The sequence below is a fragment of the Erinaceus europaeus genome, chromosome 2 (genome assembly GCF_950295315.1).
Source record: "Erinaceus europaeus chromosome 2, mEriEur2.1, whole genome shotgun sequence".
NCBI lineage: Eukaryota > Metazoa > Chordata > Mammalia > Eulipotyphla > Erinaceidae > Erinaceus > Erinaceus europaeus.
This window is the reverse complement of record NC_080163.1, coordinates 121,948,400-121,975,420: the sequence shown is the minus strand read 5'-3', so window position 1 is coordinate 121,975,420 and position 27,021 is coordinate 121,948,400. Positions and strand designations below refer to the sequence as shown.

Here is a 27,021-nt window from a genome sequence, read left to right as displayed (position 1 = left end):
CCTAACAGCTGGACACTGAGCCAATCCTTCTAAGGCAGTGATTGGCATTGAGGGAGGAAGGTTCTCTGTCCCCTAGGATAAAGTCAGAACTGCCAGAGACTGGAATATTTCACCTAGCAAAAGCTGTCAAAGTCTAATCCCTGAGAAATGGAGAGAGGAGGAGAAAACAGAGGGGGGGGGGAGAGAAAGATAGACACCTGCAGACCTGTTTCACCGTCTGTGAAGCGACTTCCCCTGCAGGTGGGGAGCCGGGGACTCGAACCAGGATCCTTACAAAGGTCCTTGCGCTTAGTGCCACCTGCACTTAACCCACTGCGCTACTTCCTGACTCCCTTGATCCTCTTTTTCACTGCAAAACTGAACTTGAACAAGTGAAGCAATATACCCAACTGAAGTTTCTCAAAGTATCAATTTACCCCAGCCCCCCTCTGCCATTGGCCCACTTCACCAAGCTGAGAATAGTTCCAGATTTCAAAGGCACTCTGCAGGCTGTTAATGGAATTCTCTGAGGGTGATGAAAAGCTCTGGAACTGAACAATGGCGATGATTGCCCGATATTGAGTGTACTTATTAATATGACTGAGTGTCACAGTTAAATAGCTGCAGTAATTCATTTTATGCTACTGACTTTTAGGACAAATTTTTGAAGTGGAAAAGAAAACGGAGCTCTCAAGATTCAACACTCTGCCCCCATAGACATATCTTGGCAAATAGCCTATTCTAATGTTCCTTCCTCCTTGAACTAGCCAGTCATGAGAACCCAGACTTGCCAGGAGAAAAGGAGCCAGGAAGGTTGAGAAGATGGCCTTCCAAAGTTCAGGGCAGGGTGCATGTAGCAATGCTGATTAGAACATGAGAGAAATGCATTTGTTTTGTTCCAGGAAGGGAACTAAACCTTTTAAGTCATGAGTCTAGTCATACTTTTTTTTTTAAAGGATCATCATGCTAATTAACTCCAGAATCCCACCTCCTAAAAATGCACTCCAAAGAAATAACCCATGAAAGACAGAAAGGAGTTGCAGACATTAAAATGCTACTGGAACATTATTTATAAAAATAAAAACTGCAAATCGGGCAGTAGCGCAACAGGTTAAGTGCAGATGGCGCAAATCACAAGGACCAGCATAAGGATCCTGGTTTGAGCCCCCGGCTCCCCACCTGCAGAGGAGTCGCTTCACAGATGGTGAAACAGGTCTGCAGGTGTCTATCTTTCTCTCCCCCTCTCTGTCTTCCCCTCCTCTCTCCATTTCTCTCTGTCCTATCCAACAACGACAACAACAATATAACTACAACAATAAAACAAGGGCAACAAAAGGGAATAAATAAATATTTTTTAAAAATAAAACTTAAAAATAAATAAATAATAAAAATTGGGGGCTGGGCAGTGATACACTTGGTTGAATGCACATATTACCATGGGTTTAAGCCCTTGCTCCCCACCTGCAGGGGGGATGCTTCCTGAGTAGCAAAGCAGTTCTTCAGGTGTCTCTCTTTCTCTCTCCTTGTCTCCCTTTCCACTCCTAATTTCTCTCTGCTCTATCAAATAAAATGGAGAGAAAGAGAAAGGTGGGGGAAGGGAGGGAGGGTGGGTGAACAGGCAGGCCTCCAGGAATGGTAGATTCACAGTGCCAGCTATCAAGCCCCTGCAACAACCCTGATGGCAATAATAAATAAATAAATAAATAAATAAATAAATAAATAAATAAATATAAGATGAGATCCAGCAGCCAGGGAAGTGGCACAGTAGACAGAGGGTCATACTTGCCCACTTGTGTCCTTCAGTTCAATCCTCAGCACTGCATATAACAGATACTTCGGTTCTCTCTCTTTAACATTAGCAAACAAATAAATCTAAATAAAAATAAATATATATACTAAAATTGTCAGCCTGGGAGATAGCTCAGTGGATAAAGTATTGGATGAACTGGTCCTAAGTTTGATCCCTGCTGTCACATGTGCTAGACAGAGTAATGCTCTGGTATCCTTTCTCTCTTTCATTAATAAATAAATCTAAAATAAATAGAAATTGGTGCTGGAAGATGGCTCAGTGGATACAGCACATATTGTACATGCATAAGGCTCTGGGTTCAATTCTCAGGACCACGTGGAAGCAGTAAGGAAACTCCATGGGTGATCGAGCAGTGCTGTAGTTTCCCTCTCTCTCTGCTCTCTTTAAGTATGCAAAATTTTAAAATAGGTTTGGGAGGTCACCTGGCAGAGTCAGACATCCACAAGGCCCTTGGTTCATTTCCCACCACCATGTTTTTTTAATTGAAGATAGCTTATCAGTTAGAGTGAGCACCTGATTGTGTGTAAGGGCCTGGGTTCAAGACCTACCACCACATGGAAGCACCATAGTAGAGTGGTACTGTGGTGCCTGCTATGCTTTTCTATCTGAATTTTAAAAAGAAGGGCAAAAAAAAAAAAATTATATTGTATTTTTTTAAAAAAAAAGAAGTAGGGGCCAGGTGGTGGTGCACCTGGTTAAGCGCTCACATTACAGTGCACAATGACCCAGGTTCAATCCCCTTGACCCCTCCTGCAAGGGGAAAGCTTCACGAGTGGTGAAAGAGGGCTGCAGGTGTCTCTCTGTCTCTCTCTATATATATATTTCTCTCTTCCCTCTCAGTTCCCCTCTGTCTCTATCCAATAATAAACAAAAATATTTGTAAAAAAAAAAAAAAAGAAGAAGAAGAAGAAGTAAAAAAGCTGGTGCGAGAACAGTGGAATTGTGCATATAAAAAAGAAAAAGAATAAATATCGGTGAGCCAGGTGGTAGGGCAGTGGATAAAGGGTTGAACTCTCAAGCATGAGGTCCCGAGTTCTATCCTTAGTATCACACGTACCAGAGTTGATATTCTGGTTCTCTCCCACTCTCATTAATATATATGTTTTTTTTTATTTACTTCTTTATTGGGGAAATAATGTTTTACATTCAACAGTAAATACAATAGTTTGTACATGCATAACATTCCCCAGTTTCCCATTTAACAACACAACCCCCACTATGTCATTTATCATCCTTCATGGACCTGTATTCTCCCCACCCACCCATCCCAGAGTCTTTTACTTTGGTGCGATATGCCAATTACATTTCAGGTTCTACTTGTGTTTTCATTTCTTGTTTTTCAACTTCTGCCTGAGAGTGAGATCATCCCATATTCATCCTTCTAATATATATGTTTTAATTAACTAAATATTATTGGCCAGGAAGATGGCTCAGCGAGTAAAACAAATTACTTGCAAGCATAAGGCCCTGGGTTCAATCCCTGGTACCTCATATGTCAGACCAGTGTTCTGTTCTCTCTCTCTCATAAAATAAGTAACTAAATAAAAATAAAAATGGGTAGTGACACAAGAAACCAGCAACAGGGAACATTTTGTACAATGCAGAGGACTTGTAAAATGGAACACCCGGCCCCTAGAAAAATATTCAATACAAAGACTCTGCAGTCACAGAATTCTAAGATTATGTTAAGTACAGACAAGGAAAAAAGCAACAGCCTGGAGCGTTCTGTAAGCCCTGGACACAGCAGTGCACCACAGTGGCGGGGGGGGGGGGGGGGGGGAGGGCAGGTCACCCACAGCAGCCCTGAGAAGGTGGCCCTGCCTGTGAGACGAACCGTTTTTTCCTGTTACTCTTTTTTAAAGAAAAGTCTTGGGGGCTGGGCGGTAGCACAGAGCGCAAGGACCAGCATTCGAATCCTGGTTCGAGCCCCTAGTTCCCCACCTGCAGGAGGATCACTTCACAGGTGATGATGAAGGTCTGCAGGTGTCTATCTTTCTCTCCTCTTCTTTGTTTTCCCCTCCTCTCTCGATTTCTCTCCATTCTATCCAACAACAAACACAACAGCTATAACAACAACAATAATACAACCACAACAAGGGCAACAAAATGGGAAAAATAGCCTCCAGAAGCAGTGAATTCGTAGTGCTGGCATTGAGCCCAAGAAATAACCCTGGAGGCAAAAAAAAAAAAAAGTCTTGTGGAGGGGGGATGTAATCTTGGATTTACAGGAAAATTGTAAGGAAAGAAAAACAAGGTAAATTCATTTAAAGGTAGGAGAAATAGCATAATGGTTGTGCAAAAAAAGACTTCCATGCCTGTATCTCCATAATCCTAGATTCAATCGCTGGGTGCCACCAGGTAATTTTCACCAGTAGTGCTCTGGTGACAAAACAAAACAACAACAAAAGGAAAAGTTGTGATTTGGTACAGAGCACCTCCCCGTGCTTCTGTCCTGGGACTCATTCCAGGCAGCCACATTACATGCAGTCTTTTTTTTTTTTTTTTTTTTTTTGCCTCCAGGATTATCACTGGGGATCAGTACCAGCACTAAAATCCACTGTTCCTGGAGGCCTTTTCCCCTTGATTTTTTTTTTTGATAGGACAGAGAAAAATTGAGAGAGAATGGAAAGACAAACAGGGAGAGAGTAAAATAAACACCTGCAGACCTACTTCACAGCTTGTGAAGTGAATCCCTGCAGGTGGGGAGCTAGGGCTTGAACCCAGATCCTTGAGCAGGTCCTTGCACTTCATACTATGTGCACTACAGCCCAACGCCCAGGCAGTCTATTTTTTTAAATATTTATTTATTTATTTATTCCCTTTTGTTGCCCTTGTTTTATTGTTATAGTTATTGATGTCATTGTTGGATAGGACAGAGAGAAATGGAGAGAGGAGGGGAAGACAGAGAGGGGGGAGAGAAAGATAGACACCTGCAGACCTGCTTCACTGCTTGTGAAGCTACTCCCCTGCAGGTGGGGAGATGGGGGCTCGAACCGGGATCCTTATGTCAGTCCTTGCACCACCTATGTTTAACCCGCTGTGCTACCGCCTGACTCCTGCAGTCTATTTTTGTATGAATATTTTTTTTTATTTCTTTATTGGGGAATTAGTGTTTTACATTCAACAGTAAATACAATAGTTTGTACATGCATAACATTCCCCAATTTCCCATATAACAATACAACCCCCACTAGGCCCTCTGTCATCCTTCTTGGACCTGTATTCTCCCCACCCACCCACCACAGAGTCTTTTACTTTGGTGCAATATGCAAATTCCATTTCAGGTTCTACTTGTGTGTATGAATATTTTGTTCATGATTTTTCCATGACTCTGATAATTTTTAGAAGGTTCACAGAGATATACAACCATCATCAATTAGGGAATGTTTTTATTATTATGCTCAACTCTGGGGATTAAACCTGAAGCCTCTGAGCCTCAGGCATAAAAGCCTTTGGCATAACCATTATGCTATCTCCTCAGCCCTGCAATTAGGAAATAAAAATTTTAGCACTTGACCAAGAACGACCACCACCACCTCCAGCCCTACCCTAGAGTTCCCAACCCCTACCCTATGCTTTGAGAAATTATTTTGCAAATTGAAAATCCCTTTTTAAAAAGATACCTCTCTCTTTCATCTTTGTGGTCTTGCACAATCCTTCCCAAACTCAGATTTTCTTTTCTTAGCATGATCCTATGACCTAGAATCAAATGAACAACCTTGGAAGTTTCTGGTGGTGTCTACATTCACATAAAAACTTTAGAGACCTTGACCAGGAGAACTGTTCAGGAGTTGAGAGGCAGAATCAAAGGTAAAACCACCACATCCAAATCCTCCTTCCTTTAGAGTCTGATGGGGATTCAGAAACAAGTCAACCACAGCCTGTGCTCAAATACCTAGTTCAAGAAGACTCCTACTATGATTGACAAAGTCTTTGTCTTTCTTTTTTATGTATATGTTTATTTAATTATTTATTCCCTTTTGTTGCCCTTGTTGTTTTATTGTTAAAGTTAGTATTGTTGTTGTTATTGATGTCGTCATTGTTGGATAGGACAGAGAGAAACTGAGAGAGGAGGGGAAGACAGAGAGGGGGTGAGAAAGATAGACACCTGCAGACCTGCTTCAACGTTTCTGAAGTGACTCCCCTGCAGGTGGGGAGCCCGGAGCTTGAACCAGGATCCTTACACTGGTCCTTGCGCTGGGTGCCATGTGCGGTTAACCCACTGCACTACCGCCCGACTCCCAGTTTTTGTCTTTCTAAGGTCACCGACACTACATAATTCCCACTAGTTGTCACTGGGTCATAAGCCTGACATGTCTTCATTTGGCAAGTATTACTGAGTACCTGCCATGCACCATACAATGATCAGAGAGGACATGCATGAACTCTCCCACTGGGGAGTTCCCATCCATAATCACCAATGACCCAACCAGTAGGGACCATCATCTTGGTCCTCCTTCCCACCATCCTCTCCATGCCACCCTCAAAGGTAGACTTGCTCCTAGCAGTTGATGGTTAGGATCCCCCATACCTGGAGCCATCTGTCTGCTTGCCTGGAAACCACACTGGGTCTTGAGGTTCAGAGACAGAACCCGACTTGCTGACCAAGAACTCCACCCAGATCACTTCGCCCCTGCCAGGCAGTGACCCTTGTTGGGGTGTGGCCCACTCCAGACCCAGAAAGACTCTGAAGACCTGTACCTGCACCACCTCCTTGACCAGGCTCTTGTCAGTGCCGGTTTTGGCTCGCTGCAGCCCGCTCACGTTCTCGCCGATCCATGTGATGAGGGCGAACTTGGACCTCTTGCTCATGGCATCCCCAGTGGTGAAGCGCACAAAGGCAAACAATCGGACATCATCTGCAGCAACGGCAAAAGAAGCTCCAGATTTGGTGAAGATATCCCCATATCACATCCCCAAGCATGGTCGGTGAGTGCAACAGCACCACCAGGGCCCAATCCTGAACCACATTCTCTCTCTCCATCCTGACCAAGGCACCTCACCCCAGACGCCCAGACCACAGAAAAAAATGGAGGCTCAAGGGTCACACCAACCCCCACAGCTACACAGGCAGCTCCAGCCAAGTGGGAATAAAATCCAGCCTTTGCTGGCTGCACCACCTGCAACTCTCCCTCCCATCCTCTCTTGAACAGTCAAGATTCCTTGTGGCTGAGGAGATGGCTCAGCAGACAGAGTAGCAGAACTTGACTCAGGGTCAGAGCTGGTTCCCAGGCACTATGTATGCTGAAGTGATGCTCTGGTCCCCTCTGTCCTCTCTCTTGTTACAAAATAAGTAAATATATCTTTTTAAAAAAATATCTATTTATTTATTCCCTTTTGTTACCCTTATTGTTTTATTATTGTAGTTATTGTTGTCATCGTTGTTGGATTGGACAGAGAGAAATGGAGAGAGGAGGGGAAGACAGAGAGGAGGAGAAAAAGATAGACGCACACAGACCTGTTTCACCACCTGTGAAGCGACTTCGCTGCAGGTGGGGAGCCAGGGGCTTGAACTGGGATCCTTAGGCCTGTCCTTGTACTTTGTGCCACCTGTACTTAACCAGCTGCGCTTCTACCCGACTACCCCTCACCCTTTTTTTAAACAAATTTATGGGACCAGGAGATAGCTCGCCCAGTAGAGAGCACACTGGGCTATATGAGAGGACCCGGCTTTGAACCCCCACACCCACATGGGAGCACCATTTAAATGGGAAGCTTCACAAATGATGAAGTAATGTTGGTGTCTCTCCTCTCCCTGTCTTTCACCTTTTATCTAGGGGGGAAAACTAAGTCCACTGGGAGTTGTGGAATTGTGTTAGTATGGAACCCTGTTAAATCCTTCATCCCCCCAAAAAATCTTGAAAGGTTAAGCTCTGGATTTGGAAATAATAGAAGTTGGGCTTCCCTGGAGGTGGTGCAGTTCCAAAATTCTGGACTTAACAAGTATAAGGTCCTGTGCAAGGGAAATAGTATAAGAGTTATATAAGGTTTTGAGTATGCGACCCTCTCTTTCCACATGATTTTCTTGTGAAATAAATAAAATAAATCCTTATAATAGTCGAAGTACACTTACTTCTGATCAGGAAGACCCAATCAAGAAGTTAGTTGAGATGGGAGTCAGTTGGAGAAGAGACAGGTAGATCAGAAAGAAATAAAGAAAGCATCCCTCCTTCAGCCTGGGACACAGCTCTCAGCTTCTAGCTGGCGGCTGGGCAATGAGGCCAATAACGAGGTCTGCATCTTTTTCCAGTGGGCCTGCTGTGCTAGTTCCTCTCACTCCAAGGGCTCAGGGGGCCCACTTGCTCCATTGAGCTACATTTACATTTTGATTCATTACTGCCCGATTTCATCCCTGTCCCTTAACAATCAATTCCTATCCACTATGCTGCTCTCACCCTTGGCTTCCACAAATGTGTCTTACGAAATATATGATACCTTCACATTTTTACAGATGTGTGTATGTTTGCCCCACTAGGACAGACCACGACTTCTTTCTCCAGTATTTTGGGCTCGACAACGCTTGTGGGGTGGGGGAAGGTCATCCTGTAGGAAGTTAAGCAACACTACCAGCCTCCATCCTTTCTGTGTGGGTATGATGACCCCCCAAGGAAAAACAAGAGCCAAAAATGTCTCCCCATTTTGCCCCATGTCCCCTGGGAAACAGAATCACTCATTTCTTAATGTAGTGCCAGAGAATAAACCAGGGGTGAGGAACATCCAGCTTTAGCCTGGCCCTGCCAAGGCAACTTTTTTTTTTAAATATTTAATTTATTTTAATGTGAGAGCGATACAGAAAAAACTGTATCTCTCCCTACAGAGACAAAGAAAGAGAGAAAGAGAGACTCCAGAGCACTGCTCAGCTCTGGCTTATGATGGGGCTGGGGACTGAACCTGGGATCTCAGAGTCTCAGAAATGACAGTCTTTTACATAACCATTATGCTATCTCCCCAACCCTTCACAGCAACTTTAAGTGCTCATTATTTTATTTATTTATTTATCAGCTCTGGTTTATGGTGGTGCAGGTGATTGAACCTGGAACTTAGGAGCCTCAAGCATGAGAGTCTGTTTACATAACCATTATGTTATCTATCCCCACCCTTAAGTGCTAATTTTCAGATTGATAGTTTTGTATGGTCCTCAAATGATGCCTGAAATGTTCAAATGGAAACAAGTTTCCCCACCCCTGGAATAAACTAAGAACCTCTTGCATGTACAATGCCACCAAGCATTCTCCCCAGGGCAGCTTTTCATTCTATGTACAGAGAGAGACTGTGTGGGAGCATGCCAGAACTATTCATGGAGCTTCCCCAATGCCCTCCATGGTGCTTCTATGTGGTGCTGGGGCTTGAGCCCAGAGCTTCACAAAATAAGATCCATACTCTCTACCTGCTAAGCTATCTCCTAGCCCCAGAAGTATCCCCATTGAGAATGAGTTTCTAGACAGAGTTTTTGTCCCAATTTAACAGAAACTTCCTTTGTACTTTCCACCAAAATTCTGTGCTTTCTTATCCTAACTCAGTCTAGTCCCTAAATATGTCATATGCTCACTGTAACTAATAAGATCTCCTTGCTCTCCCTGACTGTGCGGGCTATGGGGAGTAAAGGAAGAGTTCAAGGGGCCAGGGAGATAGCATACTGGTTATGTAGAAAGACATTCATGCCTGTGGCTCTGAGGTCCCAGGTTCAATCCCCAACACCACTATAAGCCAGGACTCATCAGTGCTCAGGTGGTAATAATAACAATAATAACAATAACAACAACAACAACAAATCTGCAAAAGAAAAGAGAGAAAAGATAAGTTCTGGGGATAGGAGACCACATGGAGGTGATTGTCCCACCTCTTACTTTTCCAAGAGTCTGACTTCATTCCCAAACACCTATATCTCTATATCTCTGTAGTCCCATCTGTAGATGAGGGTGGTTTCTGGGTAGAGAGGACATTTTGGGAACTTTCAGTACATTCACTATATTACTCAACCATCCTTATTCTGGTTCTATTAATTTGGGGCAGGAGGGGGTACTAGTGCATCATTCTGATGCAAATGATACCATAAATCTAACACAGGATCTCATGCACAAAGTTCGGCACTCTACCCACTGTGCCACCTCCCAGGTAAACCTAAAAGGAAACCCCATCCCCTAAGCAGTGACTTCCCCTCCCCAGTGACTTCCCCGCTCCATTCCTAGGGACCATTAATCTTTTTCCTGTCTCTAACTGCTGGCTTTGGATGCTTCACACAGATGGAATCATACAGTATGTGGTCCTTAGTGCCCTGTTTCTCCCTCAGCATGTTCCAGTGTTCGTCCACCTGTGAGGATCAGTACATCATGGCTGAATAATCTTCTTTCCTAGAGACAGGATGCATTCTGTTCATCCATACATCCATGGATGGACATAAAGGATGTCTCTAAGACAATATGACTTTGTTCTCCCTTTACCTCCCTCCAATAATGCTTGCAAACACTGAGGCCTACCCAGCCTCACAAGGAGGCAGTGGGGGGAGACCTGCTCCCCTGAAGTTGCCAGGTGGGCACTGAGCCCAGAAGCGAGGCTGGCTCTACTGAGGAAGGGAAAGCCATACAGACAGAGTAGGGGGTGCCTGTCTGTCCCCAGCACTTCCTGGCCTCTGTGGTGGTGTCTGGGAAGCTGAAGTGCTGTCTACAGGGGTGTGAGTGGAGGAGGAGGAGCAGCACCCAAGCGCTTAATGAAGCCACAGTCTTCCTCCTGCATCCACCTCCCAACTCCTTAATGCCAAGGCTGCACAGGCAAACTACATGGGCAGTCTGTTCCCAAGGCAACCACCCTCTTTCCCCACCTTCCCACTGGTCAGCCTGGAAGTTTGGGTTCCCATGACTGCTTCTGGATCCAGGCCACCCTACCCCTCAGCCAAAGCCTACATGTGGGGACTTTGCCAGTGTGGCTCTGGGCCCATGTGTTTTGGGGAGACCTCCACTATCTGTTTAGCCTAGTGCCAAGCCATCAGCTGGCCCAGCCACTCCTCTCCTTCCAGTCAGCCTCCCATGATGATCAGGCCAGTGTCTCTGTGCACCCCAGCCCTTCCCTCAGACTCTTTTTTTTTTTGCACTACCTTTATTTATTTATTGGATAGAGACAGCTAGAAATCAAGAAGAGAAGGGAAAAATAGAAAAGGAGAGAGACACCTGCAGCCCTGCTTCACCACTCACAAAGCTTTCCCCCTGCAGGTGGGGACCGGGGCTTGTACCTAGGTCCTTGAGCACTGTATCATATGTGCTCAACCGGGTGTGCCACCACCCCCCTTTCAGACCTTTCAGATTTTCTCTCTTAAACACACTGGCTTTTCTTCCCTCTTCCCATTTTGGCTCAAAATACTACAGGCTTTTCCCCAAATAAGCCATATATCCCAGGAGTCAGGCAGTGACACACCTGGTAAAGCACACATGTTACCATGTGCAAGGGTCTCAGTTAGAGCCTCCAGTCCCCATTTGGTTAGAGGAAGCTTGACAAGTGGTGGATCAATGCTACAACTGTCTGCCTCTCACTATATCCAAAAAAAGGTCACACAAGAATCCAGACTCAAGCCCCCAGCTCCCCACCTGCAGGGGAGGGGTCACTTCACAAGCAGTGAAACGGGTCTGCAGGTATCTATCTTCCCTGCTTCTCAATTTCTCTCTGTTCTACCCCCCCAAAAAAAAAAAGTCACCAGGAACAGTTATGCAGGCACTGAGCCCCAGCAATACCCTGGTGGCAAAAAAAAAAAAAAAGATGCATCCTAGGTGCCAACCCAGGGCCAGCATAAGACAGATGTGGGGAGGTAGGAATTGTACCCCTTCTCCCACAATCTTGTCGACCATTATTAAATCACTAATAAAATTTAAATTTAAAAAAGAACAGATGTGTGCAGTAAGTATACCACACACCCACCCCCATGCCCAAGGACTTGGAGCACCTGATCTTTGTGGACCTTCCAGAATCACAGACTGATGTCATGTAAATTATCATGGCTGCAGGGCTGTCTGGTGCTTATCTAACAATGGTTTGGCCAACAAGACCGCTGACATTTATGAAAACTCCAGTCACATCATGCTTACAAATGTTTGTGGCTCAAGACTTGACACAATACAGATATGTCAACTGAGGCAGAGATGAAAAACCTGTCTGTGTGAGCAGCGTTGCTGGAGCTTCTCTCTCCCACTTCCCTAAAGGAGGTGTGGAGTCCCTTTTGACCTCAACCTGGTCAGTGTTGGAAGAAATTGTAGTTCTTAGCCTCTGGCTGGGCAGACTTCCCTCCTCTGACATTGTGTGCATCCTCCATCACTTGTCTCCTACTAATCTCACCCCTAGGTGTAGGCAGAGCCACAAAGGCATAGCCAAACTCATCATATAAGTGTTTGTGCACACACGCACACACACACACACCAAAGCATTTCTTCATACACACTCCCCCAATAAGTCAGCACTGCTCACTGTCCCAGCTGACAGATGGAGAAACTGAGGCTCCAAGAGTGAGAAGGAAGGATCAGACTTTTCCTGCCTGATGAGCCTTGGAGCAGTCCTAAGCAACAGTTCCCAAAGTGTGATCCTCGGACCAGCAGAGTGAACATGGCTCTAAATCCTTAAGACATGTGGATTCAGGAGTTGGGCGGCAGCGCAGCAGGTTAAGCTCACATGGAGAAAAGTGCAAGGACAGGCATAAGGATCCCGGTTCAAGCCTCTGGCTCCCCACCTGCAGCGGAGTTGCTTCACAAGCGATGAAGCAGGTCTGCAGGTGTCTTGTCTTTCTCTCCCCCTCTCTGTCTTCCCCTCCTCTCTCCATTTCTCTCTGTCCTATCCAACAACGATGACATCAATAACAACAGTAATAACTACAACAATAAAACAATAAGGGTAACAAAAGGGAATAAATTTTATATATATATATATATATATATATATAGACACGTGGATTCAGGGAACCTGGGAGGTGGCACAGTGGGTAAAGTGTTGGACTTTCAACCATGAGGTCACAAGTTTGAGACCAGGCACTGCATGTGGCAGTGATGATCTGGTTCTTCCCTGTCCCCCAAATAAATAAATAAATATTGGAAGGGAGGAAGAAGTGACGGAAGGGAGGAAGGGAGGAAGGAAGGAAGGAAGGAAGGAAAGAAGGAAGATGAGGATTCAGAAACCTGGGGAGTGGAACTCAGAAACTGAGTTTTAATGCCCCCAAGTAGTTTCAAATGTCTGGAACTCAAAAATCAGTGATCTAGAGGAAATGGAGAGAGGAGGAAGCTCTAGGGTTTTCAGTTCAGAGAACTCACTCAACCTGGGCAGGGAAAGAGTGAGGCAAAAATCACAGGCAGAAATGCTGCCCCCCTCCTCCCACCTGCACCCCCTTTACTTTCAGGAAGTGATTCTGTAAAGACACTTCCTGTGTGCCCTGCCATCTCAGTCTTGTCATTTAGAAGCATCTGAGTGTGGTTTCTCAGCATCTCATCAAGGAAGACCTCCACACTCTTTCCCACCTCAAATCCTCCTCTGCCCAACTCAAAGTCCAAGGAAGAGAAGAGTAGGGTTTTGGGAAAGAGCTACGGACAGTGTGGTAGCACAGTGTTAGCACAGGACTTGCAGGCTAGAGGCCCCAGGTTCGATCTCTGGCACTGCCGTATGCCAGAGCTAAGTGGTGTTCTAGTCTACCTCTCCCCTCCCCCCACCTCACTCATTAAAAATAAATCAAATTAAGTTAAATTACTCCTTTTTAAAAGTAGAAAAAGGTGGTGTATTGCACCAAAGTAAAAGACTCTGGGGTGGAGGGGGGAAAAGAGTTCAGGTCCTGGAAAATGAGGGCAGAGGACCTAATGGGGGTTGTACTGTTATGTGGTGGAAACTGAGAAATGTTATGCATGTACAAACTATTGTATTTACTGCCGACCTCAAAACATTAATCCCCAATAAAGAAATAAAAATAAATAAATAAATAAAGTAGAAAAAGATCTACTGAACCACCATCCTAGAGAACCAGGAGTTTTCTGTTATCTCTAGCTTGTCCCTTTGACAATAAACCACATTCCCAGGAACAAAGAGATGTGCCATCCAGTCACACCCAGTAGCACCACCAGCTCAGGGGAGAAGCCCATCAATGACATGGCAGAGCCCTTGGGATTCCCTGTCCACCCCTTAATGGACCAAGAAGCATAAAACCTACTAGCCTTTGGTTATCTATCACTCAGGGGCTAAGTGCTCTGCTGAAGGGCCATCCCTGCTTTGCATGATCCCTCTGCAGAACCCCCACTGCACTTCCCATTCTCCTCTTGTCACTTCTTTTTTTTTTAATATTTATTTATTCCCTTTTGTTGCCCTTGTTGTTTTATTGTTGTAGTTATTGTTGTTGTCGTTGTTGGATAGGACAGAGAGAAATGGAGAGAGGAGGGGAAGACAGAGAGGAGGAGAGAAAGATAGACACCTGCAGACCTGCTTCACTGCCTGTGAAGGGACTCCCCTGCAGGTGGGGAGCTGGGGTTCCAACCGGGATCCTTATGCCGGTCCTTGTGCTTTGCACCACCTGCGCTTAACCCGCTGCGCTACAGCCCTACAGACTCCCCTCTTGTCACTTCTTTCCTGCATTTCCCACTGCCATCTCTCACCTCCATCTAGGGCCAGAAAGAGGGTGAGGGGTGGGAAGAGAGCAAAGGCAGGCAGACAGGAAGCAAAGCAGGGCCAAGTAATAGCCACATAGTAATAGCAAGAGAGTGTGGGAGGAAACAGTAGGTGAATGTCCAGAGGACCACAGGAGGTCCTGAAGACAGCCTGGATTGGAAAAAAAAAGGGGGGGCTACTGCCTGGAACTACTTCTCAGAAACCAATACCACCAACAGCCTCCTAAGACACAGGGGGCTGTTGTAATATTTTTCCCAAACACTACAAACAGCATGCAAACCCTACCAAGCTCTGGAGAACCCCCACACCACATCACCCAAATGTGAGAGTTTGCAAAGCAGGGCCTGACCATTCCCACCAGATGACCCCCATACAAGATTCATGCAGGTTATGACCTCTGACCTCTGCCCTCTGCCCAGGAGGCCCTGAGCTTTGGAGCCTTCCACAAGCCCTCAGAATCAGCCATGGCTGTGGAAGGACTGACAGATATGAGGCAGGAGTGGAGAGGTAGAGGAGAAGCTAGAAAGGGCCACACGGAGGGCAGCATTCTCACTTTCGCAAATGTTTGAAGTGATTTTCTTCATGACATACAAAACCCACACTAGTGCAGATGAATTCAAATCCAAAGGAGTCTAAGTAAGGGACTCACCCCTAAGTGACCCCTGCAAACTTGAAGGCACATGTCCCATAGAATTTTTTCATTACTTTCCTTTCCACCCAGTTCTGAGCACCAAGTGGACACCCAGAGAGCATCTGCCATTCAGAGAGAGAAAGGAGAACTCATCATTTTCATCACTGTCATCTGACACTGAACTTCAGAGCAAGACAACAGAGAAGCCAGGGCGGAAATTGCCCCAGAGGGTGACAGGGTGAGAGCCCTTTCTACCACTGCCCTTACCTTATATAGACAGCCAAAGAAGTTACACCAACTGGGCTCTGAGAGGAAGGAAACAACCCCCACACCAAAAGGCTGAGCTGCCTGCTCCCCCCTCCTCCAGCAAGGAAGCTGGGTGGTAACCATAGCAACATAGCCCTCCCAGCAGGCTGCTAACTAACAGGGACCCAGGCAGTAACAGGTCCAGGATCTGAGAAGCAGAAAATGTCCTCTCAAGGACATGGAGAACTTGCTAGGTGACCCAGAGAAGGGGGAAGAAGCTTAAGGCTGAAGGAAACTGGGATTCACCCTAGGAAGGGTTTGCTGTCATTACAGCTCACTTGCTCTTTTCCAAAGTGGCTTTCATCATTTTCCCCCAGCTGGTGAAACAAAGAAACAAAAAGTCTTTTTGTCCTATTAGAAAAAAAAAATTAGGCAATATTAAAAAGTATGGAAGGGGGAGTCGGGCTGTAGTGCAGCGGGCTAAGCGCAGGTGGCGCAAAGCACAAGGACCGGCATAAGAATCCCGGTTCGAACCCCGGCTCCCCACCTGCAGGGGAGTCGCTTCACAGGCGGTGAAGCAGGTCTGCAGGTGTCTATCTTTCTCTCCTCCTCTCTGTCTTCCCCTCCTCTCTCCATTTCTCTCTGTCCTATCCAACAACGACGACAACAACAATAATAACTACAACAATAAAACAACAAGGGCAACAAAAGGGAATAAATGTAAAAAAAAAGTATGGAAGATAGGGGGAGGCAAACAGGGGTGGGAGGTGGTACACTGGTACAGTGCACATGCACAAGTACTCAGGTTCAAGCCCTCAGGTCCCCATCTGCAGAGGGGAAGCTTCAAAAGCAGTGCTGCTGGTAACTCTCCTTTCCTCTCCCTCTGTGTTGCCCCTTTCCTCCTAGATTTCTGTCTCTATCCAATAAATAAATTCAACAAATATTTTTTAATTATAAAAGATAAAGAAAACTCATTACCCCAGGAATAAACCTCCTGTTTACTTGCTGAATTATCCCACCGAGGATGAAGATTCTCTTTGTCATGTGAGCAACACTCTGTGGCATAGGTGTGTGTCCTTAGTCTCTACCCTGGAGATTGCACTATTAATGCACGTGAATACTTTGTCCCCGTATTGAACAGCTGCAGCACTTTTTTCTCCAAGGATTCCCATTTCTTCCTGGTGAATATCCCTTCAATGTGGAATGATCTAGCTTTCCAAGTCTGACAGGAAAGAAAATGGAGTGGCAGATAGCCAGAGGAAAAGGAGAACCCTCCGGGGACCAGCTGATCTGAATACTCAAATTACCAGGACAGCTAAAGGCTTTCCCCCAATGGCAAAGCACCAGAACTTTAAAAAGAAATGAGTGCTTTTACTTCCTTAAAAGGAAGTGTGCTCTACCCACCTTCGAGCTTAGAGAGCAATGGCAGAAACCAGTTCCTAGAGGCCTGAAAATATTATGTCAGCATCTACAAGGAGACACTCCAGGGAGTGAACACCAGAACTCCCTGGGGCTCTCTGCTCTGCATTCCTGTATCTGCTTTCTACTGTTTTGTCATTTCTCCCATTGCGGTCATTTAGTCATATGACAAACACTAATAATCTTCAATCTAGGGACTTTGCTGAGTAAGACACACAAGCCCTGCCTTTATAAATACCCAGTCTAGAGTATGGACCGACCAGTCAATGCCCATGTTCAGCGAGGAAGCAATTACAGAAGCTAGACCTTCTACCTTCTGCAACCCTCAATGACCCTGGGTCCATGCTCCCAGAGGGATAGAGAATGGGAAAGCTATCGGGGGAGGGGGTGGGATATGGAGATTGGGCGGTGGGAATTGTGTGGAGTTGTACCCCTCCTACCCTATGGTTTTGTTAATTAAAAAAAAAAAGAATAAATAAATAAATAAATAAATAAATAAATAAATAATACCCAGTCTAGCAGAGCCAATTAAGCGTGCAGAGGAGAGTTCAGGTCCTGGAACAGGGTGGCAGAGGACCAAGTGGGGGCTGTATTGTTATGTGGTAGAAACTGAGAAATGTTATGCATGTACAAACTATTGTATTTACTGTTGACTGTAAAACATTAATCCCCCAATAAAGAAATTTAAAAAAAAAAGTGCATAGACACAAGGTAGGGAGCACCACAGCACCCAGTTTTCACAGAGTTATCACAGGGCTTACAGGAACCTCAAAGAAGGAAATTAACTCTGCCTGAGGGTAGCAGTCAGAGTGGGCTTCCCAGAGGAGGTGATGCTTGATTTGGATCTTGAAGGATGGCCTAGAGTTATTAGTTCACCCAGCTCACAGGCTAAGAGTCAGGGGAGTGCAGGTTCTGAAGGACAGAACCCCAACCACAAGAACAGTGGCTTCTCTGGGCCAGTTCCAGATGCCTTCCTCCACCAGTCTCCTGTATTTCTGATGTGCAGGCTGCCTGATCACTTAATATCACTGTGTGTTAAATCAGAGTGTAAAGGCTAGAGTGACTTTTCCATAGCTCCCAGAGAGTCCATCCCTACCAACTGAAGAAAGGAGTCATTTTCCCTCTAACATTCAGAAGAAGCCTGACACACTGAAGCCAGGAGATGGCTCAATGCACAGAGTGCACATCTTAGCAAGCATGAGGTCCTGGGTTCAAGCTCTGGCACTACATGGGAACACCATGAATAGCACCTAGAGAATTCCAAGGGTGGTATTAATAGTGTCTCCTCCTTGTTCTTAAAAAAACAAACAGGGAGAGAGTCAGGCAGTAGCGCAGCAGGTTAAGCGCAGGTGGCGCAAAGCACCAGGACCGGCGTAAGGATCCCCGTTCAAGCCCCCGGCTCCCCACCTGCAGGGGAGTCACTTCACAGGCGAAGCAGGTCTGTGGGTGTCTGTCTTTCTCTCCCCCTCTCTCCATTTCTCTCTGTCCTAACAACAACGACATCAATAACAATAATAGCTAACTACAACAACAATAAAAAGACAACAAGGGCAACAACAGGGAAAATAAATAAAATAAAATAAAATAAAATAAAATAAAATAAAATAAAATAAAATAAAACAGGGAGTCAGGAGGTAGCACAACATGTTAAGCGCATGTGGCGCGAAGCATAAGGACCCGCATAAGGATCCGGGTTTGAGCCCAGGCTCCCCACCTGCGGGCTCCCCACCTGCAAGGAGAGTCGCTTCACAAGCAGTGAAGCAGGTCTGCAGGTGTCTGTCTTTATCTCCCCCTCTCTGTCTTCCCCTCCTCTCTCCATTTCTCTCTGTCCTATCCAACGAGGACGACAACAATAAAACAAGGGCAACAAAAGGGAATAAATAAATATTTAAAAAAATTAAAAAAACAAGGGCAACAAAAGGGAATAAATAAATAAACATTTAAAACAAACAAAAAGAGTGGGGGTATAGCATAATGGTTATACTAAGAGACTTTCATGCCTAAGGATCTCAAGTCCCAGGTTCAAGCCCCCACACTACCATAAGCCAGAGCTGAGCAGTGCTCTGGTTAAAAAAAAAAAAAAACTGGACTGTGAAGGCTACTCAGCATTATCACACATGAGTGAGGCCCTGATTTTGCTCCTAGGAGCTGCATAGGGAAAGCAACATACTGTTTGGATTCAATCAGTATCTCCCAAGGAAATGAAGAACCTTTCTCCCATCTTCTGTAGCAGCTCAGAAACTTAGCTCTATGCAAAGCACATTCAAGCCGAAGGTCCCAAGGTCTCAAGGTTAAATCCCCAGCACCACCATAAGCCAGAGCTGAGAAGTGTCCTGGGAAAAAGTAAATACTAATAAAATAAATAGAGGCTGAGTGGTTGCACACCTGGTTGAGTGCACACGTTACAACGTGCAAGGATCCAGGTTCAGTCCCCCCAGCCCCTACCTACGGGGAGGGGGGTTGCTTCACAAGAGGTGACTCAGGGCTGCAGGTAACTCTTTTGCTCTCTCCCTCTCTGTCTCCCCTTCCTCTTCTCACTTTCTCTTTGTCCTATCACATAAATAAATATTCAAGATAAATAAATAACAGAATTTTAGTTCCTAATTCTCAGCTGCAGCTGATCCAATGAGAGGCCACTTTATAAGTCCACCCTCCCCTGGACCCAAAGACGTGGCTTCTAGCCCCAGAGAGTAGGAATGAACAGAGAGCAGAGAAGGTGAAAGACAGACATACAGCAACCAGTGTGGACACTTTACCCTTAAAGAAAGTCTGGTGGTGGCACACTTGGTTAAAATGCACAAAGACACAGGTTCAAGCCCCTGGTCCCCATCTACAGGGGGGAAGCTTCATGAGTGGTGAAGCAGGGCTGCAGGTATCTCTGTCTCTCTCCTTCTCTATATCCCCCCATCCTCTCAATTCCTGGCTGTCTCTTTCCAGTAAGTAAATAGATAATAAAAAGTTTTTTTAAAAAAGAGAAGAGAAAAGAAAGGGAAGGGAAGGGAAGGGAAGGGAAGGGAAGGGAAGGGAAGGGAAGGGAAGGGAAGGGAAGGGAAGGGAAGGAAAGGAAAGGAAAGGAAAGGAAAGGAAAGGAAAGGAAAGGAAAGGAAAGGAAAGGAAAGGAAAGGAAGGGAAAGGAAAGGAAACGTCAGATTTGCACAGGGAGGTGTAAAGCAGCTGGAAACTCCAAACTGATGAGCAGTGCTCCTCCACTGCCATTATCCTCCTTCCCCTTTATGCTCATCACTAAGCTCAGGACCTAAGGAGCCAAGCAAACTAACACTCACTTCCCAAGAGCCCCTGCTCAACGTGGGATCAAGGCCCCAGACACCACCATTCTGGTTTCTCCTTTGCTCTAGAGGTGGGGCCCTACTTCAGAGTGCCCCGTGGTGGTGAGCAGACAGTCTCAGTCTCACAGGAAGTTTTGTTTATCATCCCCATGATGGTTTAACATCCCCTGCCCTCCACTCAGCCACACCCTGGCGGCTTACTCATTTTACTCTTGAATTGATTCACTGTGAACCCACAAGAGTAGCTAAGATGACACCTCTGCAAGCTGTGCTCATTTCTGACAGAGCCCTGAAGACTCAGCAGCACTGCCTCAGTTCCTTGGACAGAGGGGACAGAAGTACATCCCCTCAGAGCTGGTTCTGAGTGTAAGGCCTCTGAACTGGGAATGCACAGACCAAGTAGTAATAAGCACTTAACTGGTCACAAAAGGTAGGTAGCTCACCAGCGAAAGAGCATGCTTTGCCATGCGGGAGGACTCAGGTTCAAGGCCCTGTCGCCAAATAGGAGCACCATGCACAACTGGTGTTGTGCTATCTCTCTTTCTCCTAGTCTCTGTCTTAAGATAAAAAGTCCTCTGGGAGGGGTGGAATCTTACAGGCATGAAACCTCAGCAGCCCCAGCATACACTACACTACACATAAATGCAATTATGAGGATAATTATAATTATTGAGGAGTAAATAGGGGAATAGAGAACTTAGAAGATTGTCTACATAGGAGCGTGCTGGGGACAGGGGAAAGAGCTGGGGCATCTGGGGCCTTGGAGACTGGAGAGTCACTGAGGGGAAAGGCAGTTCTGACATGAAGGGGAAAAAAAAGAGAAATGAAAAATCCTGACCTGGGAATTAACCACAAAAAGAACCAAGGAGAACTTCTAAAAGGTCACTGAGGGGAAAAAAAAAAAAAGAATAAAAGGCATGCTGACCAAGGAAAACCCAAAGTCCTCACTCTATCAAGGATGGTCCCATGTCTGGGTCCTTCCTTCCCCACAAACTCTCCCCTGCTTATTGGGTACTGGGTGCCCCTCCCTACAAAGCCCAGCACCCCCCCCCCCAACCCAGTGCTGCCTCCCTTCTCATTGACTAGACCCTGCTCACCTCTTCTTTCCACTTCAACAACTGAGTTATCTCAGCCCAGGAAGCAGTGAAACAGAGAAAGTGCCTGAACTGCAAACTGAACGAACCAGGTTCAATCCCTGGCATTGCATATGCCAAAGTAATCCACATGGCTTTATCGGTTTTTAAAATATATATATGTATATATATATATATATATATATATAATATATATATAAAGGTATATATAATATAATATATATATATACCCTTTTGTTGCTCTTGTTGGTTTTTGTTGTAATTATTGTTGTTATTGATATTGTCGTTGTTGGCTAGGACAGAGAGAAATGGAGAGAGGAGGGGAAGAAAGACAGACACCTGAAGAGCTACTTCACCACTTGTGAAGTGACATCCCTGCAAGTGGGAAGACAGAGGCTCGAACTGGGATCCTTATGCCAGTCCTTGCGCTTTGCGCCATCTGCACTTAATCTGCTGCGCCACTGCCCGACTCCCCACATGGCTTTATCTTTACAGCACTTCTCTCATTCTGCAATAAACTGATCTTCGGACTTGTCTATTATTCTCCCATCCTCTAGAATTTAAATTCTGAAATTAGATCACTTACTTCTCCAGAATCCACACAGTAGGTACTCAAATGATAACTATTGAGTAAACAAGTAGCTAAAAAGCACCCAGAACCCTAGTCAGGGAGTCCTGGGATTCCCACATAGATACAATGGGCCTAGACCTCTAATAGATCCCTCTCTCCACCATCACTGGTCATTTCCATCAGGAACAACTTCATAAGCCCTCATGTGGGCCTCTACAAGATCTTGCCCTCAATGAAGAACAACAATGGTAGGGACTGCCCCACTCTCTGAAGGGAGGCTGGGTCAACATACTCTGCCACTCAAGGAAGACAGGTCCTGAAATGAGTGCAGCCTAGAATGTTACTAGCTGTGACCATGAAATGTGCATTCTGACTGACAGGGATGCAGAGTTTACACAGGCTCCTGTGCTTAATATGAATAGACATGGACCCTAGGTCAGATGGATGGGGTTTATAGTTAATAGTGTTTATATACTTTCCCATATTTGGGAGCTACTCTGCCCTGATCCAGCTTTCTAGTCATATTCCCAACTCTGACAACATCTTCCCAGACAATACTTTTAGCCCACCTGCATGTTAGCTATTGGGACCAAGGAAAAATCAGTGAAGTCATGGGCCCCTTGGAAAATACCTAAAACAGAATTCCTAGCCTCTTACAACATGAAAACCCTAAATCTCATCTGCTCTATTTTTACCTTTATGTTCCTGATTATTAAACAATTTTTCAGTTATATATCTGAATGCTTTTTAGCCTCCAAGTTGCAGATGCTACCATGATGCCAACCTGACTTCCCTAGGCAGATGACCTCACCAGTGTGTCCTGGAACCCCACCTCCCCAGAGCCCAACCCCACTAGGGATGCATTGGATCGACCTTTTCGTGGTGCATCCCGTGAGTACCCATTCATTGGGGAAACTGATGATCCTTCCTAGCTGACTGAATCCACATGGATCCCAGTCACTTTCAAAGCCAGCAACAAGCAGCTCCTGACAGCTTTCAACCTGACGCTGTTGACTGGCTACGGAAGAAGGGCAAACGCTAGAAGAAGAAAGGAAAGATAGAAACAGGAAGGGCAGAGGTAGATAGCATAATGGCTATGCAAAGAGAATCTCATGCCTGAGGCTCTGAAGTCTCAGGTTTAATTCCCCTGTACTATCATAGGCCAGAGCTGATGGGTGCTCTGGTAAAAAAAAAAAAAAAAAAGGAAAGAAACAGGCTGGGGGTATGGATCATCCTGCCAATGCCCATATCCAGTGGAGAAGCAATTACAGAAGCCAGACCTCCAACCTTATGCACCCCATAAAGATCTTTGGTCCATACTCCCAGAGGGGATAAGAAATAGGACGCATCCAGTGTGTGTGTGTGTGTGTGTGTGGGGGGGGGGGGGGTTATATAGAATCCTGGTAGTGGGAATTGTATCCCACAGGTTTTTTTTTATTGTTATTAAATCACTAATGAAATAAAAATAAATAAAAGCACCCAAAGAGGAGCCTGGGAGGTGGCACAGTAGGTAGAGTGCCCAATTTGGAAACAAGAGGTCCCAAATTCAATCCCCAGCATTGAAATAGCCAGACTAGTATTCCAATGTCACCCTTCCTTTCTTCCTTTCCTTTGTAGGTAGAGGCAGAGAGAGTGAAAGAGACCACAGCTCTAAAATTTCCTTCAGTATGGTGGGGGCAATGCTCAAACCTAGTTATATATGGTAAAGCAGCAACTATCCAAGTGAACTACTTCACTAACCCTTCAGCATCTGAGTGTGTGCAAGCTCCCATTCTCTCTCCCTCTCTCTCATCAATAAATCTTTATTAAAAAAAAAAAAACTGAGGAAGAGAGTAAATCTCTTTCCCAGAATCAGACATGCAGCAATAGCTTTGCCATGTCAAAAGCAGAGTGAATGACCTCCCAGCTCAGAGCTGCGGGAGTGACAGGCGTGAACACAGGCCTCCTTTTGTCAGGCAGGGACCCAAAGGGCTGTGACCTCCAGTGTGGGGCAGCTCCAAACCCTCCCCAGAAGCCCCAGCATGACCTGGAAGGGCCCATAGCCAGGCCCCAGGCAGCCGCTTCCTTTACTTGCAAACCATGAACAATATACTCCATTATATAGGCGGGGTAGAATTATAGCCAAAAGTGGGAAGAAAACTACTTTCAGGTCAGATCAGATGACCCTGAATGGACATCCTCTTTCAGGCAAAAGCAACAAGCTCAGAGTTTGAGCCTGGGAAGGACAGAGCATCTGAATCACAGGTTTTCCATTTCAATAAGGCAGGAAAAAGACCTCAAAGCAGAGCATCCCAATAGCTGTCCCACAGATCAAAGAGGCAAAGGCTGCCTCTTACTGTATGTCTGAGCCCTCATTGCAGGGGAATTTCAGGGGCTGGGGGACAGTTCACTCCATGGAGTACACACCTGACTACGCTTGAGATCTTGGGTGAGATTCCTGGCACTATATGGGAACACCATGGACAACACTAGGGAAGCTCCAAGGATGGTAGGGAAGTGCTCTGGTCTCTCTCCTCTTTCTAAAGAAGGAAGGGAGGGAGAGAGGGACAGACTGGGCTATGGAAACTACTCAGGAATGATACATTAACCATGGATTAATTTCCCTGGCACCACATTAAAAAAAAAAAAAAACTGGAGGGGAGAAGGAGTTAGCTGGTGTGGCCAGTCTCTCCTCTTACCGCTAAAGTCACCTAGATTTCCCAAGGCTTAGGAGGTCCTCTGAGCTCTGGGCTTCATCCCCGCCATTCCCTGCCAATTACCTTCCACACTCTCCCATTTATCTGCTCAGTTCCTCCATTTGACCCTCAAGTCTCATGAATGATGCTTCTCCCACAAGTGTTCTCTCTTTCCCAGATCTCAGTACCCTGCACCCCATATCACCCTGCAGGCCTCGTTGCCACACAAATCCCCTCTTTAATTCTCTGGTTTCTCTGACTCAGCTCTGAGCTCTAGTCGGCAAGGGGTCAGGCCACCTCATTCACTATCATGACATCCAAAATATCCAGAAATCACAGATGACATTTTTTTAATTTCTTTATTGGGACATTAATGCTTTACAGTTTACAGTAAATACAATAGTTTGTACATGCATAATATTCCTCAGTTTTCCACATAACACTACAACCCCCACTAGGTCCTCTGTCATCCTTTTGCAGGACCTGTACTCTTCCCCCCACCCCACCCACCCCAGAATCTTTTAATTTGGTGCAATACACCAATTCCAGTTCAGGTTAATTTTCATTTTGTTTTATTCCAGTCTACTCTATTTTATTTTGTTATCATCTGGACTTCATTGCTCTGGGATGAGCTTGTCAGAGAGAAAGATAAAGGGGCAGAGAGGAAAAAAAGAGACCAACTGCACCAAAGCTTCCTTCAGTTTGATGGGGGCTGGGCTCAAACCCAGATTGCACACATAACAAAACATTGTATATATGTGTGTGTGTGTGTGTGTGTGTGTGTGTACTAGACTTCATGCTCATTGAGAGGAAAGGGAAGGAGGAAAGGAAGGAGGGAAGGAAGGGAGGGAGAGAGGGAGAGAGAGAGAAAGTTTCATAAAGAAAGGGAGAAACAGGGGGCAGGCAGTGGCGCACCTGGTTAAACACACACATTACAGTACACAAGGATCTGGGTTCAAGCCCCTGGTCCCCACCTGCAGGGGGAAAGCTTCATGAGTAGTGAAGCAGGTCTGCATGTGTCTCTTTGTCTCTCTCCATCACTATATCCCCCTCCCTTTATAATTTCTCTCTGTCTCTATTCAAAAAAAAATTTTTAAGGGAGAAATAAAAGAGAGAAACAAAAGAGAGTACCACTCTGGTACAAATGGACTCTCAGGAATGCAAGCCTGACACTCTTGCCAACTGAGCTATTTCCCCTGCAGATACTGAAGCCCATTTTGCAGATGGAGAAACTCTAGCCCAGAGAGCTTAAGGGAGCAGTGTGTCACAGCAGGGGAGTCTGTGCCTGTGGGAACACGGGGTGTACAGGATCTTTCTGTACTTTCGGCTCAGTTTTCTGTGAGCCTAAAAATTGCTTGTCAAAAAAAAAGTCTATTTAAATGGTAGGGGAAAGCTGCTCAGGAACCAGAGCAGAAGGCACAAGGCCCCAGGGAGGCAGCAGAAGGAAATAGAGGGCTCCACTACCCTGGGACAGACCTTTTTTTTCTCCCTCTTTCAAGGACCACCCACCACAGTGCCAATGCACAGTGCCACTGAGGAAACAGGGGTCCTTGCAATGAAGCTACCCATTCTTTATAAACCAGTCACGATTTTGGAAGTACCACACTAGCACCACCACCTGACAGAAGCCCAAGGGTTGGTTGGCACATATTTCCCAACTCCACATACCTGACACCCCATTTTAATTGAGCTTAAGTTTGCACAGCCAGGAAGTAGCAGAGTGAGAAGTATAGTGTGAGGGCTTGCCTACAAAATCTGAACCCAAGACCCCATGTGAGGAAAACTAGCCTTGCACACAATGGGTGCTCTCACAGTGGGACTCATTGCTACAGATGTTGCCTGTGTTCTTAGAGAAACCATGGAAGGAAGAGCCAGCTTCTGCCTGAGCTCAGTATGCTTCATCCCTTGTCAAAGCCTCTCTTCCTGCTTGGTCACTGTGGGGCTAGACTGCAAACCCCACCCCACCCCCACAAAAGCCTCGGCCTATAGAATGTACAAAGATACTCAGAAGTGGAGGGTCACAGGCAATGAAAATGACCTTGGTGACACTGCCCAGGTCACACATGTCAATATACCATTGTCCTGCCCATGGATGGGGCCCACCAGGAGTGACCCTTCAGGCAGACTGTGGGCCCCAGGGGCTGGCAATGTGTCTCTGAAGTTAACTGTCTGTCACCAGTGTCCCACTCCAGAACAGGATGTCACAGCAGGGGAGTCTGTGCTTGTGGGAACACAGGGTATACAGAATCTCTCTGTATTTTAGGCTCAGTTTTTTGTAAGCCTAAAATTCCTTTTCAAAAAACAGGGTTCCACTACCCTGGGACAGGCCATTTTTCTCTCTTTGGCAATTTTTCCCCCTCCAGAGTTACTGATAGGGTTCAGTTCCTGCACTACAAATCCACTGCTCCTGGTGGCCTTTTTTTTTCATATATATATGAAAAAAATATATATTTTATATATATTATTATATATATATTATATATATAAATATATATATTATATATATTTATATATATATATAATATATATAAAATATATATTTTATATATATTGTCCTAGCAATATATATATATATATTGCTAGGACAGAGAGAAATTGAGAGGGATGGGGAAGATAGAGAGAGAGAGAGACAGGGAGTCACCTTCAAACCTTGCTTTACTGCTTGTGAAGCGACCCTTGTGCAGGTGGAGA

At 45.5% G+C, this 27,021-nt stretch overlaps 1 protein-coding gene across 1 annotated transcript in view; it reads right to left on the bottom strand.

Moving 5' to 3' along the window:
• Window positions 1-27,021, bottom strand: part of COTL1 (coactosin like F-actin binding protein 1) — a 66,471-nt gene that overhangs the window by 20,873 nt on the left and 18,577 nt on the right. Inside the window, exon 3 of the mRNA XM_007528354.3 lies at window positions 6,491-6,648. Coding sequence (XP_007528416.1) covers window positions 6,491-6,648 — 158 coding nt within the window. The remainder of the gene's footprint in view (window positions 1-6,490; window positions 6,649-27,021) is intronic.